Raw genomic sequence first — 16,075 nt, 5'->3', positions numbered from 1 at the left:
ATTAAGATGCTGTGGGAAGACCTTAAAAGGGCAATTTATGATCGAAAACTTTATAATGTGGCCAAATTAAAACTGTTCTGCAGAGAACAGTGGGCCAAAATTCCTCCATAATGATGTAAAAGATTGATCACAAGCTATCATGAACATTTTGCCGCAGTTATTGTTGCCAAGGATGGCCAAACCATTTATTCGGTTTAGGGGAGTAATTGCGTTTTCACAGGGGTGATACAGGTTTTCAAAAAATTTTCAATAAATCATAATGTAAAAACTGCATTTTTTTGTTTTATGGGTTATCTCTGTCTAATATAAAATAAATATAAATGTTAGTTTGATCTAGAACATTTAAGTGTGGGAAATATGCAAAATAGAAGACATCAGAAATGGAGACAAATACTTCTTCATTGCACTGTAGTTCTACTAATGCTTGCAATGACTCCACTTACTGATTCTGCATTCTCCCCACTAACAATTTATTGACAGAATGTATTTTGTCCTTTGTCTGCATTCTGCTTTGGGGAAATCATCAGCACATTGGTTTTACTGTGACTGGGTTCATTCTGCTCAAAAATCTCAGAACTATTCATCAGAGTCACATCGGGATTACAAATACACTGCAATTGTGCCAGTGTACATGTCTGATTTATTTTTAGTAGTATGTAAAATGAACCACATGTGGTAATATTTGCATACTGGACAACATAGTTATTCAACATTTTGTTAAATAACACATAACAAAAATCAGTGTTAGGACATGTGATTTCCAATAGGGAAAAATCAGCGGGAAAAATAAGGACCAAAGTCATCTCTGATACAGCAAAAGAAATGGTTTCCTTTGCTATCCAAATAAGGAAATTCAGTTTTCCTCAGTTATGTGCTCTTTTGTTGGAATGTTTGATCAAAAGTGAAAATCCACACATCTCTTCCTTAACAAAAGAAACTTTTTTATTGAACTTTTTTTTTCGAAAAGAATTCACCATTGGCTTTACAGTGCTGGGGAGGCAAGTATGAAATATATACCATAGCAATATATTTCAAGAAAGGGCATAGCAAGGTCAGCAGCTTGCAGCCAGGCTTAGCTGGTGCTTAACAGTGTTTAACATTAACAGATTATGAGTGTAATATAAGACCGGAGGTGCTCTAGCAGTTAGTTACAACATTCCAGCATAAACATTATACCTCTATATGCTGGAATGTTTTAAAGAGGACAAAACATCTAGTAGTTATTGACTGAGCTGATGAAGCTGTGTAACACTTTATGGTAAGAGGTATTGATTCGCATGTTTGAGTAACATTTGTGCAGAAAAAATGGTAAGACATGTATGCAAATGCCTATGAACTAAAGCTTGTGTTTCTGGTAACAGTGATTGATCAGTGCAATAGTCAGAGAAATTCCATCGCATCAAAGACTAAAATAGGAAGCAAGTTAAAATGGCTTGGTAGTGTTATGGTTATGATAAGCCACTGTTAAATGTCCAACAAAAACTGGAGAAGGCAGACTTTACAGAATCTCTTTAACTGTTTTATACTTCATTCTTAGATTTTGGTGATGTTCTGGCTTACCATCTGGTTATTCTGTCATAAATCGGTAAATGATGTTAAGTGTCACGGTGGTGCAGAATGTTGTCATTGCGCCGTTTGTCCACTAGATGGAGCTCTGACTCCATTCAGTCCTTCAGTCCTCACTGCTGTCTTCTCAGTAGTATAGGAGTAAGCTACAGCCAGGCAGCATTACAGGAGTGGGCTGAGCAGAACTACTGATACATAAGTTCATAATGTCGTTGTGATATTAACAATGACTGAACATGTCTCCTGTTTCCCTTTAACTCTCTTTGCCATGTGTCATGACAGCTGACGCGTGCTTCGTTGCGTCGGTCATGCTTTTCATTTACGTTGCGTTGCTAAAGTCGTGCTAACCTAGCTTAGGTTACCCCCTGTCTGTTTATGTTAGGAATAACATTGCTGTAGTTAAGCCAACCTTGCATAGCGCTAGCTAACAGCTTAAAAGGCAGGAAGTAACTGCAGAAATAACTTAAGTGTACAAAATATTGACAGTACAGGACGACCGTTCTGATTCTCCATGAATCTAATAGTGTAGATAAAATGAATGCAGGACTTTCACATTGGGTGGAAATGAGCTGCTCGGTGGAGGTCTGCGTTCTTGGAGTGCTTTTCGAGTTCATTCTGTTTTCTTAAAATTCTTTGTATAAATTCATATTTAGTAGTTTGCATTTTTCTATACCTTTCACATAAAGTGTTACCAGTAATTTCACACTCAGTAAAAAGCATTTATTTCTAATGCACAGCATAGAGGTTTTGGTTTAACCTCGATATGGTTTAGTTTACAATAAGCACAATGTCCTGTATCAGACAGAGACACACATGCAGTGCCGACTTAATACATGGGCTTAAAGTGGACAGTCGCAAAGTTTTGTCGTTATGGCAATTTACAGTTACACCCATGAACCACACCAGTCTTCTAGCTTACATTAATGTGAAATGTTGGACTTTTGATTTTACCAGTCTGTATCACCATACAAATCACTTTATTTTTACTCTACTCTCTTTCCTACGCTTCCTCTTACAGATAGACCGACCAGTAGACAACATTGAAGAAAAGAAAGGAAAAGGGGAAGAGGGCTCTTGCATATAGATCAATGCGTTTAGCAGCAGCAGGTATGACAGGTTTGGGTGGTGGGGGTTTCTTGTTGGCTTTGTTTTGGGACTTGAGGGCCCCTGTAACTTCGACTGGTTTACCATAACAGTCAAAGTTGGAAAGTTCAAAGTCTCGAGGTAACGATCCCACGATGCTGAAGTCATTGGAGCGAAGGTCTGACTTGGAGGTGCAAACTTTCTTTCGTGTTTCGACCACCTGGTAAAAGATAGAGGCTGATTGTAATATAATTAACTCATTATGGCACTCAAGGCACATTGCTATAGAGTTTTTATATAGGTTTAACATTCCTTTTCTTATCTTACAATGCCTGATTAACAAGTCTTGCTGGGGCACAAGTACAATGCCACTCTTTTACTTATCTTAAAGGATGTAAGTGATGGTTATTTCAAAGAATGCAAGTGACAATAATACATTCATGGTTGGTGCTCGTCCATTTAACAAGTTGCATTCACCTGCAGAGTGTTGACATGCATGGGTGTTCCACCTGTCCCATTGACTGTGTTGTTAGTTTTATTTGAAGTCTTTTTTCCTTCTTTCTCTTTCAAAGCTTTTTCCTTTGTGGCCATTTTGGCTTTCTCCTCCTCGATTAGTTTAGGACTGTTCAGTATCACCTATGCAGCATGAGTGAAAGAGAGAGAGAAGAAAAGAAAGAAGAAAAGAGAGAATGGGTGTTTTTTAAAACAGTTTTTGAAAATAAATTTTCAAAAAGTTTTCGTAGCCATCCATCCATCCATTATCTGTACACCACTTAATCCTTACTGGGGTTGTGGGGGGCTGTAACCGAGCATAAGGACGATAAAGCAGTATGCAGAAAATGGATGGATGTAATATGTGCAGATTTATGTACAGTGTTTGTTTTTGTAAGAACTGACCTGCACCACGGCATATTCTACCAAAGATGAAAACCCAAAAAGCAGACAAGCAATGAGCCAGATATCAATGGCCTTTACGTAGGAAACCTTTGGTAGCTCTGAGGCCAAGGACATACTCTCACTGGACAGAGAGAGTACTGATAAAATACCTAGAAAATAGCAAGGAAACACATGAATGTTATGTCATTTATCTTGCAGATGAGAAAGAATTGCAATGATCTTAATCTACTTAGAGAAAGAGAAAAGGAAAAGAGGGAAGGGAAAGGAAGGAAAAAATAGAGTAGTCTATCTCATCTATGAACTGCCCTTTTAAGGTCTTGTCACAGCATCTCAGTTGAATTCAGATCTAGACCTTGACTCAGCCACTCCAAGACCTTCATTTTGTTCTTTTTGAGCCATTCAGAGGTGGACTTGGTTGTGTGCTTTGGGTCATTGTCATGCTGCATAACCCATTTCCGCTTTAAGTCATGAACTAAAGGGCAGATATTCTCCAGGAAGATGTTGTGATAGAGAGCAGAATTTATGGCTTCATCAATTATGGTGGTCCAGGTCCTTTGGAAGCAAAACAGCCCCAAACCATCACGCTACCAATGCCATGTTTCACTGTTGGTATGGTGTTCTTCTTTAGGAATGCAGTATCGGCTTTACGCCAGATGCAATAGGGCCCATGCCTTCCAAAATCATCTTTGACTCATGAATCTATAGGATGTTATCTGAGATGTTTTTTTATATATTTTTTTTAAATGCAGGACAAGTCTTTACATTCTTTTCTACCAGGAGTGGTTTGCGCCTTGCAACTCTTCCATGGATGACATTTTAGCCCAGTGTCTTCCTTCTTGTGGAATCATGTACACTGACCTCAACTGAGGCAAGTGAGGCCTGCAGTGTTTTTGATGTTCTTCTGGGTTCTTTTGTGACCTCCTGGATGAGATGTCTACGCACTCTTGGAGAAATTTTTTGTTGACCGGCCACTACTGGGAAGCTTTACCACTGTTTTGTGTTTTCTCCATTTGTGGATAATGGCTCTTATTGTGGTTCGCTGGAGTCCCAGAGCATTAGCAATGGCTTTGTAACCCTCTCCAGTCTGATAAATTTCTTTGACTTTGTTTTGCATCTGTTCTTGAATCTCTTTGTGGCATGAATTCTTTCACTGATTTATTTCACTGATTTGATTGTCTGGGGTTGGGAAGTGGGCAGGGTCATCTCTGCCGACCCCTCACACGCCGCACACAAACTCTTTAAATTTCTCTTTAACCTAAGTCTTTAATTCATACACAGCATGTAAAATGTGTAATTGTGGTACTCACCCAATGGCACTCTTGCAGCTGAGGCATCAGGATTGATCCAGAATGATAGCCAGGACAAAACTACAATCAGCAGAGTTGGAGCATAAACTCCCATCATGTAGAAACCAACCTGCCTTCGTAATGTGAAAATCACCTCAACACAGGTGTAGTATCCTAGAAACAAACAGAGAAGGTACAATACGGATCACTCAGTAATTTCTGGCAACATTTACAGAAGATAACGTACTGTTTAACTGAAGCAATTAATTGTGTGGTACAGAAGACCATGAGAGGAGCATATTTAATGTTTTCTGAGTTGTGCTGTCAGACAACCAGANCAGAAGACCATGAGAAGAGCATATTTAGTGTTTTCTGAGTTGTGCTGTCAGACAACCAGAGCCCCTTTACTAACTTTTCAGACCTTTAGTAGTGCCCTCAGCCCTAGAGGTAGCATGAGGCGGTGTTGACAACCCACACAAGTTGCTCCGGTAGTGCAGCTCATCCAGGATGGCACATCAATGCAAGCTGTGGTAAGAAGGTTTGCTGTGTCTCTCAACACAGTGTCCAGAGCCTGGAGGAGATACCAGGAGACAGGCCTGTACACCAGGAGACGTGGAGGGGGCCGTAGGAGGGCAGCAACCCAGCAGCAGGATGCTACCTCCTCCTTTGTGCAAGGAGGAACATGAGCACTGCCAGAGCCCTGCAAAATGACCTCTAGCAGGCCACTAATATGTATGTTTCTGCTCAAACTGTCAGAAACAGACTCCATGAGGTTGGTATGAGGGCCTGACGTCCACAAGTGGGGCTTGTGCTTACAGCCCAACACTGTGCGGGGTGAGTGGCATTTGCCAAAGAACACCAAGATTTGCAGATTTGCCATTGGCGCACTGTGCTCTTCACAGATGAGAGCAGGTTCACATTGAGCACATGTGACAGACGTGACAGGGTCTGGAGACGCCGCGGAGAACGTTCTGCTGCCTGCAACGTCCTCCATCATGGTGGTGGGTCAGTAATGGTGTGGGGAGGCATTTCTATGGAGGGCCGCACAGCCCTCCAAGGGTCAGCCAAAGGTACTCTGAGTGCCAGTAGGTACCGGGATGAGATCCTCAGACCTTTTGTGAGACCATATGCTGGTGCAGTGGGCCCTGGTGTCCTTCTGATGCATGACAATGCTAGGCCTCATGTGGCTGGTGTGTCAACAGTTCCTGCATGATGAAGGCATTGATACTATGGACTGGCCTGCCCGTTCCCCAGACCTGAATCCAATTGAGCACATCTAGGACATCAAGTCTCGTTGCACCACAGACTGTCCAGGAGTTGATGATGCTTCAATCCAGGTCTTGGAGGAGATCCCTCAGGAGATCATCCACCGTCTCTTCAGGATCATGCCCAGGTGTTGTAGGGAGGTCATACAGGCACGTGGAGGCCACACACACTACTGAACCTCATTTTGACTTGTCTTGAGTAATTTCCACTGAAGTTGGATCAGCCTGTAATGTGATTTTCCACTTTTGTTTTGAGTATGATTGCAAATCTAGACCTCCATGGGATAATAATTTAGATTTACATTGATAATTTTTATGTTATTTTGTTTTCAATGCATTCCACTTTGTCATGAATACAGATTTTCAACTAGAATATTTCATTCATTGAGATCTAGGATGTGTTATTTTAGTGTTCCCTTTATTTTTTTGAGCAGTGTAGTTACTTTTTGGCATGCTCTAGCTTTTGTCNCCCCTTTACTAACTTTTCAGACCTTTAGTAGTGCTCTCAGCCCTAGAGGTAACATGAGGCGGTGTCTACAACCCACACAAGTTGCTCCGGTAGTGCAGCTCATCCAGGATGGCACATCAATGCGAGCTGTGGCAAGAAGGTTTGCTGTGTCTCTCAATACAGTGTCCAGAGCATGGAGGAGATACCTGGAGACAGGCCTGTACACCAGGAGACATGGAGGGGGCTGTAAGAGGGCAACAACCCAGCAGCAGGACCGCTACCTCCTCCTTTGTGCAAGAGGAACAGGAGGAGCACTGCCAGAGTCCTGCAGAATGACCTCCAGCAGGCCACTAATATGCATGTTTCTGCTCAGACTGTCAGAAACAGATTCCATGAGGTTGGTATGAGGGCCTGACGTCCACAAGTGGGGCTTGTGCTTACAGCCCGACTCCGTGCAGGGTGAGTGGCATTTGCCAGAGAACACCAAGATTTGCAGATTCGCCATTGGCGCCCTGTGCTCTTCACAGATGAGAGCAGGTTCACACTGAGCACATGTGACAGACATGACAGGGTCTGGAGACGCCGTGGAGAACATTCTGCTGCCTGCAACGTCCTCCATTATGGTGGTGGGTCAGTAATGGTGTGGGGAGGCATTTCTATGGAGGGCCGCACAGCCCTCCAAGGGTCAGCCAGAGGTACCCTGACTGCCATTAGGTACCGGGATGAGATCCTCAGACCTATTGTGAGATCATATGCTGGTGCAGTGGGCCCTGGGTTACTTCTCATGCATGACAATGCTCGGCCTCATGTGGCTGGTGTGTCAACAGTTCCTGCATTGTAAAGGCATTGATGCTATGGATGGCCTGCCCGTTCCCCAGACCTGAATCCAATTGAGCACGTCTGGGACATCATGTCTCGTTGCACCACAGACTGTCCAGGAGTTGATGATGCTTCAATCCAGGCCTGGGCGGAGATCCCTCAGGAGATCATCCACCGCCTCATCAGGAGCATGCTCAGGTGTTGTAGGGAGGTCAAACAGGCACGTGGAGGCCACACACACTACTGAGCCTCATTTTGACTTGTCTTGAGTAATTTCCACTGAAGTTGGAGCAGCCTGTAATGTGATTTTCCACTTTTTTTTGAGTATGATTGCAAATCTAGACCTTCACGGGATAATAATTTTGATTTACATTGATCATTTTTATGTTATTTTGTTTTCAACGCTTCCACTATGTAATGAATGAAGATTTTCAACTAGAATATTTCATTCATTGAGATCTAGGATGTGTTATTTTAGTGTTCCCTTTATTTTTTGGGGCAGTGTAGTTACTTTTTGGCATGCTCTAGCTTTTGTCTGCATTATTCTTGTTGGACATTTGTTAGTGGTGTTGGGACTGTGTGCTTCTACTTGTTGAATTCACTTGTCAGAGTAGTGTTTATTTATTTTTGCTTTTAGCAATGACGTTTTCTGTCTGGCCTTCATTGTATGCTATTGGTAACCACACCATTCATGCACATTCTGCTCCATGATTATACTTCCAGTGTATCGTGCTGTGTGTGTGTAGTTGTTAATTGGTAGTCTTCCCGTTAACTTGCCTAGCTCTGTATTACTCGGTTCTGGATAGTTACCTGCTCTGACAGCTCTTTAGATTCTTATGATTAAGTCTGTACTGTTTTTCATAGGTCATGTTGCCAGCTTGTTGTCCCTTCTCGCCTTACATGTCATTGTATTTTCTGTAGCATAAGTCTTGGATATTTCTGTAGTCATCGCTATTCTACCATAGCTAAGATCCCTATGTTTGATTCCATTGGTTTGTTCTTTTTCCTAAATACATTTTTTAAACCTTTATTTTGTGTGCTGTGTTCTCTCTGTCTGTATTTCCCATGTTGATTGTGTATTTTTTCTTTGGTTGAATAAATCAATGTGCAGTTATTATATTTGAAGAAGCCTTTATTTCTCACAGACACATTACAACACTGGGCAATTCCAGTTGGTCACAGCAGGGTCAGCCATGGTAAGGTGTCCTAATAGAATGCAGGACATTTGGTCAAGGTCAGAACAGTGGCTGCTTGTTGGCACTTGAACCTCCAACTTTCTGATCAGTAGCTCAGGGTATCAACTGTTGAGCCCCCCACTGCCCAGAGGTGACTTCCAAGCTTACAGAGTTTGTAAGACATCTATGTAAAGTGTAATGTAAATTTAAAAATATTGATTACCAACCTGTTCCTTGGTAGTATTTTGTGCAGTTTCCATATTTTATGTCCTCTTGTTTGATGTCAAACTGTGGGAGAGCAATCTCATCCATTTGAACTGGGTCAGACTGCCACATGAACACAAGATCACTGGTGGTGTAGCCAACTAAAACAAAAATAAAAAAATGAAATTTGTTAATCTATGTTTTCAGCATCAGCAGCTTTATCACAGCAGCCATTATTTTCAACACACTATCACATATTTTTGACGACATTATATGATATATATTTTTTGATTGAGTTTATTTTTTATTTATTTTTTTAATTAATATGTTGTGGTCTTTCTAATGACTTCATCACCTGGGTAACTTGTGCTGCACACCTAACCTGCTGTGGAAAACATTATGTTCAAGAAAACAGATGAACACGCATAAAAGCGCAGCCTACTAGTCAATTCGTTCAGAAAATGGCTTCATCATTCCCAAGATGACCTTGGTGCATAAATAGCAAGAAGAACTCCCATTTCATTGTTCTATAGATCTTAAAAAGAGAATGATTAAAGCACTAAATCTTGAACTTGTTGGACTTGTAAGATTTGTGCTATTTACCTGTTTGAATTATGCTTTTGTATTTATTCTTTACTTTCTGCCAAAACAGATTTACACTGTCACAGTTACAGCTGAAAGATTATGCTAAAATGGTAAAAAAAAAAAAAAAAAATTGTAATTCAACTTAAATGAAAAGTTTCTATCTAATATCATGTTGCTGAGCCAACATCTTAACCAATCAGCCGTTCAATCAGGCAAGAGTAAGGCCTTGTTATCATTGCCTACGTTTGCATGTGTCAGAGAAAGTCGGGACTAAGTCAGACAGAAATCTAATTGGCATGTATTGTCCTTATTGCCCTTGTGATGACCACTAGTGATCAAATCTGTGGAATCTGACTCATTGCGAAACAGCCGAAGCACTTCAGTCCTTATTTCCTCATCACCACTTTTATCAAATAACCTATCAGCTGCACTATATGGCCAATCAGCCTGTTGTTCCTATTCTTCAAACTTATTGTGATTTCATCATTCTCCCTCTCAGGCCATTGAGCATGCACTCGTGCCACAACACTGAAACCTTGTTTATTCAGCCCTCCCCAGCTAGTTCTCTTCATTGGGATTCTGGCACTGATATCATGGAGAACCAATAGATCCTCAGATCCTGTGTTCATTATTTAGTGACCACACATTGTGGGTGGTATGAATCAGAGTTTCTGCTATGCTTACCAACCTACCAGTCAAGCTCCATTCTCCATGTCATACATGGATTGCAGGATTGCAGGAGCTGAGGCTCAAGCAGCTGGGCATCAGGGCTCAACACTCCCGTTCAGCCACCAACCCTTCCCGACCTACCAGACGCTGCCTGTCCTCTCCTGTCTGATCTGAACTCATTGGCCTCACCAATGTCTAAAGTGTTTATTGTTCTCTTATGTATTCTGTTTTCTGTCTCCATAGGGTTCGTATTGACATGGACTGTATAAGTGTGATCTAAAAATCCCTCGATATCATAGTTTTTGTCAAATTTGAAAACATCCTTTCACTCAAAGATCACCTTTGTTTTTTACAAAATGATCAGTCTTGACAATGACACCATATGATTGTGACAGTCTTAGTTGCGAGATAAATAAGTGTTTTGTTCAGCATTTTCAATTTAAGCCCAAGGACAATATTGAAGACATTGCTCAGAATGAAGACGATCAGAGGTGAGGAGGCTAGTGAGGCACAGTCAGTGGCGTCTGTTGAGGAACTGCTGACATTGACAACCATTAAGTTCTTTCTACTTGGACCACAATGTATTTCAGAAGGAAATGTACCTGAAGGACTGGATGAATCTCAGTGGCCAGAAATCCACATGAAGAAACAGCACAAGTCCACTACTTTAGTGTCTGGAAAGTTGCCCACAAAGCATTCTTGTGCATTCATCTTTCATACTCAAACAGAAAGGAATACAAAAGCATGTACTACATAAGGTTTCATATAATGACTATGTGCTCTTATTTACGTAACCTGTCGGTGGATTGGTGTATGTAGGAATATGTGGATAGAGGAATATGAAATATGCACAATCAGGATGCAGAGATATCGCTGTGTAGTACTTACATACTGTATTCATATACACACAATACTACTGTACATGATATACAGTTGAAACCAGAAGTTTACATACACTGTATAAAACGACGTGTAACTTTTTTTTTTTTTTATCTCACTGTCTGACATCAAATTTGACTAAACGTTTCCTGTTAAGGTCAGGTTGTATTACCGAAAAATTATTTTTATTTGCTAAATGCCAGAATAATTAATTTTTTTTTAGAGAATTTTGTATTACTTTCTTCAAAGTCAGAAGCTTACATACATTTCCTTAGTATTTGCTAGCCAGAGCCATTTCTTGCTATATGTGGACTATGCAAATGCATAGGGCCCTAAGCCAACAGGAGGCCCAATGCTCAGCCTCATCTGAGGAGAATTAAAATTGTCTGTCTCTATCTGTAGCTATCTCATATGCATATTAGGAATATAACAAGATATCTTTCCTTAAAAACCTCCAGCTGATCCAAAATGCTGCAGCCAGGGTTCTGACAGGAACCAGTAACAGAGATCATATTTCTCCCGTATAAGCTTCACTGGCTCCCTGTAAAATCCAGGATAGAATTTAAAATCCAGCTTCTAGCATATAAAACTCTCAATGACCAAGCTCCATTTTACTTTATCATGCTACCGTAGCATCCTAACAGAGCCCTTCGCTCTCAGACTGCAGATCTACTTGTGGTTCCAGAGTTTCCAGAAGTAGAATGAGAGACAAAGCCTTCAGTTTTTCAGGCCCCTCTCTTATGGAATCAGCTCCCAGTTTGGGTTCTTGAGGCAGACACCCTCTCTACTTTTAAGTTTAGGATTAAAACTTTCCTCTTTGATAAAACCTATAGTTAGAGCTGCTCAGGATCACCTGAACTGTCCCTTAGTTATGCTGCTATAGCTTTAGACTGCCACAGGAGTCCAATGATGTACTGAGCTCCTCTCTTCTACTCTCTCTCTTCCTTCCATACAGTTATAACCATCATTACATGTCACTAACTCTGGGTTTCCCCCGAGGTCCTGTGTTTGTTCTCTCTGTGGACGTCTCTGGATCCAGAGCTTCACTTCCCTGACCTGTTTTTGGTTCCTTCCCACTGTTGCTAACCACTTGCTCAGAGGGAGTTCAAAGGTAACTTTGGATTGTTGGGTTCTCTGTTTAAATTTGTAAGGTTTATACCTTACCATGTTAAGTGCATGTTAACACTGAGGAAGACCCAGAGATATGAAATCCATAAAGATATCAGAGTATTTGGTGACATAAAAAAGAATGTTGTTGACAAAAATCGATATTTCACAATTTTATTTAAGTTTCAATGTTTTTTCTTATGTAAAAATAATATCTCTACAATATATACAACATATACAACGAACAAAGAAACAAATAAATAAAGAAAGAAATTAAAGCAATAAGTAAATAAATGACTAACTAAAGAACTAACTAAACAACGAACAAAAGAATTAGCTACAGAACTAACTAAAGAATTAAATAAAGAACTAACGAAAGGACTAACTAAAGAATTCGAAAAAAGAACTAAATAAAGAATTAACTAAAGGACTAACTAAAAAAAACAAATCAATAAAGAACTAACTAAATACCTAAAGGACTACCTAAAGAAAAAATTAAATAACTAAGAACTAACTGAAGGACTAACTAACTAAATAACTAAAAAAAAAAAAAAAAAGAAAAGAAACAAAATAATGGCTGGTGGGCAAGGGTGGCTGTCGTCTGTGTTCTTTACGACCTATAGAGGATAAAGAAATGGATGGATTTTACTAATATGCATACTTCAATTTTTACCTAAGATAAGGTATTTTTCACTTTTTTATTATTTTTATTATATCTATAATTTATGCTCTTAAAATATTAGTCAAATCAAAGCTAGTTGAGCAGAAACAGTTCTAAAAATGTGATCATTTCAGAAGGAATGCCTATAATAATAATATATGACTTAATCCACACACTTACTTGTAGCTGTCCCTGATGTCCCTGATGTCGTTCAGGATGTTCGTCAGGAAAATTCTGTTTCCTTGCCGGTTGAAGTACACCCCATCCGGAAGAAACACTTATTTTAAAGTGTCTCAGGGAAGGGTGCTCAGTAACTCTTCTGCCGAAGCTGCCAGCAGACTCCTTGATGCACCCATTGACGAATTTACGGTCATGATCGATGCTTACAGCATTCTTGTCTCTCCAGGCCTTACGTTCGTTGGAGGAAAAAACGATGGCCATGGAGGGGAACGCATTGTGGAGGTGCACCAGGTCTTCCTTAATGGCGGCGGCATGATCCCACAGAGACATGAGCCTCAGATTGTTCCCTCCGGCGCGGACCACCAAAATGTCAGGGGGAGTCTGCGTGGCCAGCTCGACGTAGAAATGGGTCTGCTCATGTTTTCACAAGAAACACCACATGTTTTTGTCAGAAAGATGTCTGTATACAATACAGCCATTGAGGTTAATGAGGGCAGCCCATGAAACATCTCCATAAAAGCAAACTGGCTTAATGTACTCTGTATACCTGTGATATAACTAAACCAGTATCCACCAGTACTAAGCCATTGGTCCGTGCATTTTGCTGTATATTCCCATAAAGTTTAAAGCGTGCAACAATGCTAAATGCTGATCTCCAACATGATTGATATCGCAAAACATTTTTAGCATAAAATGACAGTTTGTTCCATAATTGAACAACTGCTGACAGAATGCAAGCTCTTTACAACAGTCACCAGTGACTGTGCCCCACTCTTCTCCTCATCTCTTCATTTTAATGTACATTCCAAGTAATGGTTTCTGACAAAACAAAACAAAACAAAAAACAGCTCATAAAAAGACTTTATGCTCTCCATCATGAAATGCAAAAAACTAAGTCTTCAAGAGGTGATCATGAGCTTTCCTAAAAACACTGAGTGATGAGTTGGTTTTCAGTGAGAATGTTCAACGAAATGTTCGCCTCAATTTTTTTGTGTGTGAAATGCAAATCTACAAATGTAGAACAAGGATCTAAAAATGTGAAACTGAGAAACTTTTTTTTGTGTTTCCAGATTCATTTTATAGTTGCAGTACATTTTTGAGAGTTTACAATTCTTTTGAATTTGTGGAAAGTGTTTTATATTTATAGATTCCCCATCTATACACTGATTGCCATTCTGTTCATGCAAATAATACTGAAACAATTTTAACTCCATATGGAAATGAAACAGCTCATCACCCACATCTATTAACAGGATGGTGTCAGTGTTATTACTGACCCAGTGTCATGTGTTTGTAGAACTTGCAAAGAGCCAGAATTGGTACCATTGGTACCTGAGCTTCAGGAAAGATCTATTCATCAAAGTTATCAAATAAATCCTTTAATGTCTCATCTATTCCTGTTATTTTGTACCAGATTAATCAGCATCATTGCAGGCATATGCAATCAACTTATGCAAGAAAATGCTAAATTTGATTATCTGCTCCACATGCAGGCATTACTCCAAGCATGAGCAGCTGGTTCCTATTAAACCTTTGCACTCCATCATGCTCCCATTGTCAATATTATCAAGTTAATAGTTGACTGGGCGATGTAGCCAAGAACTGACATCAGACGCCTTCAAAATCCTATTATTCACTATCTCAATGGCATTAAGTGTGCTTTCAATGACATTTTGTTGTCATGTTGACATGAGTCGTAATGTCAGCTGCTGATCAAAGCTTCACTTCCACTCAAGAACATTCACACCATCTCTCAGTCCTTCCTCTCTGGTGTGGAAGCAAGTCCGCGAGATGAGTCAGACTTATGCAAAATCAATCATTGGCGATCAATGCAAATGTAATCCGTTAGATTTCTGTCTGACTTGTTCTCGACTGGTTCGATGTTATGCAAAGGTAAGCAATGATTTTATCATGAGATCATGACAGCCACATCTTGTAACCAGGTATTACAGTTGCTCTAAGGCAATGGGAAACCTGTCACATGATCTAACAACTGAATGGGTCAGAAGTTGGCTCAACAATTTTACAGTTGTACCATTTTTTTTTCATATCTAGTTGAATGACAGAATACATATATAGCTAATATATAACACTCAGCGAAGTGTTGTATATTATCACGGGGCTAATATGAATCAGATCAACCACTGAAGCTATTATATTATGACTATTTATATGTTTTCAGTATCATTATGTAGTTTGAGAGTGACACGTTTGGCCACCTGATTCACGTGCAAACTGATCTGATGGTGTTTTACCTGAGAATTCCTGCAAACAAAAGTTGAACCATGAGCAGAGATCTCCATCTGCCTGTATAGCATTCTATATAGGCTGTCCCATCATAGGTTTAATTATCAGAGACCTCATATAGCCCATCTGTGTATGATAATATTTTAAGTTTCTAGAAGTTCCTGTGCAGACTGAAGGCTACTGGAAACTGTTTGACTTTTAACGCTGCCAGCTGCTGCTCCCTGAATCAGCCTTGATCATATGTCACAGTGCATCTCAATTGAGCAAAATTATGAGTGTCACTTGCTGTTCCAGCAGGGTACCTCACTTTCTCCATGCACATAATGTCCCAGGCCCACTCATTAGATGAGGATTGCTGCTAAGGTCAGAGGTTCTGGTCAAGCCTGCTCAGTAACTGGAACATTGTCTTTCCTCTGACTCACTTCAAGTCTTTACAGGTGCTGCTCTACCCGTAGGTTTTGAGAGGTATCAGAGCAACTGCCTATCCTATTAGACCCTCCCATACCCAATCAACTCTAGTCTGCATCATGAGAAAAGACTTAGCTTCATCAACTCATCATTCATATGATCCTGCCTGGAAATGATTTGCCTCTTTCCAGATCTCAGTTTGCATGTCACTTATTCCATTCTCATTTAAACCATAAATAACACCATCCTCTCTGCTCAAAGGCTCCTCAGGCTTAGAGGCCTTCAAAGTAAGCTCAATGCATACAGTAGCAGGCAGTCACTCCGTTTCAGTCTGTTTTAACCCTATCCGCCTCACTGCTACTCTCTCTTTGCTTCTGGCTCCCTTTTTATCCCAATGGCCTCCATCTCCATCAAGCCAATGAGGCTCTTCTCTCTAGCCTGTCAGGGTCCAGCTCTCTGGCCAATCACGGCTCTCCAGCCAGAGGACAATTCTCTGCTGCATACTGATCACACACACACACACACACACACACACACACACACACACACACACACACACACACTTAAAATGCTCTTGTTAAGAGCTGTTACCATGG

General features: G+C 40.4%; 1 protein-coding gene across 1 annotated transcript in view; it reads right to left on the bottom strand.

The window, feature by feature from the left end:
- Positions 1-2,578: 2,578 nt before the first annotated feature.
- Positions 2,579-16,075, bottom strand: part of LOC103375426 (glycine receptor subunit beta-like) — a gene marked incomplete at its 5' end in the record, with an annotated part of 16,614 nt that continues 3,117 nt past the window's right edge. The window contains 7 exons of the mRNA XM_008305695.1: positions 2,579-2,869; positions 3,127-3,285; positions 3,547-3,695; positions 4,854-5,006; positions 8,767-8,904; positions 13,058-13,235; positions 15,080-15,089. Coding sequence (XP_008303917.1) covers positions 2,579-2,869; positions 3,127-3,285; positions 3,547-3,695; positions 4,854-5,006; positions 8,767-8,904; positions 13,058-13,235; positions 15,080-15,089 — 1,078 coding nt within the window. The remainder of the gene's footprint in view (positions 2,870-3,126; positions 3,286-3,546; positions 3,696-4,853; positions 5,007-8,766; positions 8,905-13,057; positions 13,236-15,079; positions 15,090-16,075) is intronic.

Source organism: Stegastes partitus, unplaced genomic scaffold (genome assembly GCF_000690725.1).
Source record: "Stegastes partitus isolate 25-593 unplaced genomic scaffold, Stegastes_partitus-1.0.2 Scaffold2590, whole genome shotgun sequence".
NCBI lineage: Eukaryota > Metazoa > Chordata > Actinopteri > Pomacentridae > Stegastes > Stegastes partitus.
Note: the sequence above shows the minus strand (reverse complement) of the source record. Positions and strands in the feature narration are given on the sequence as shown.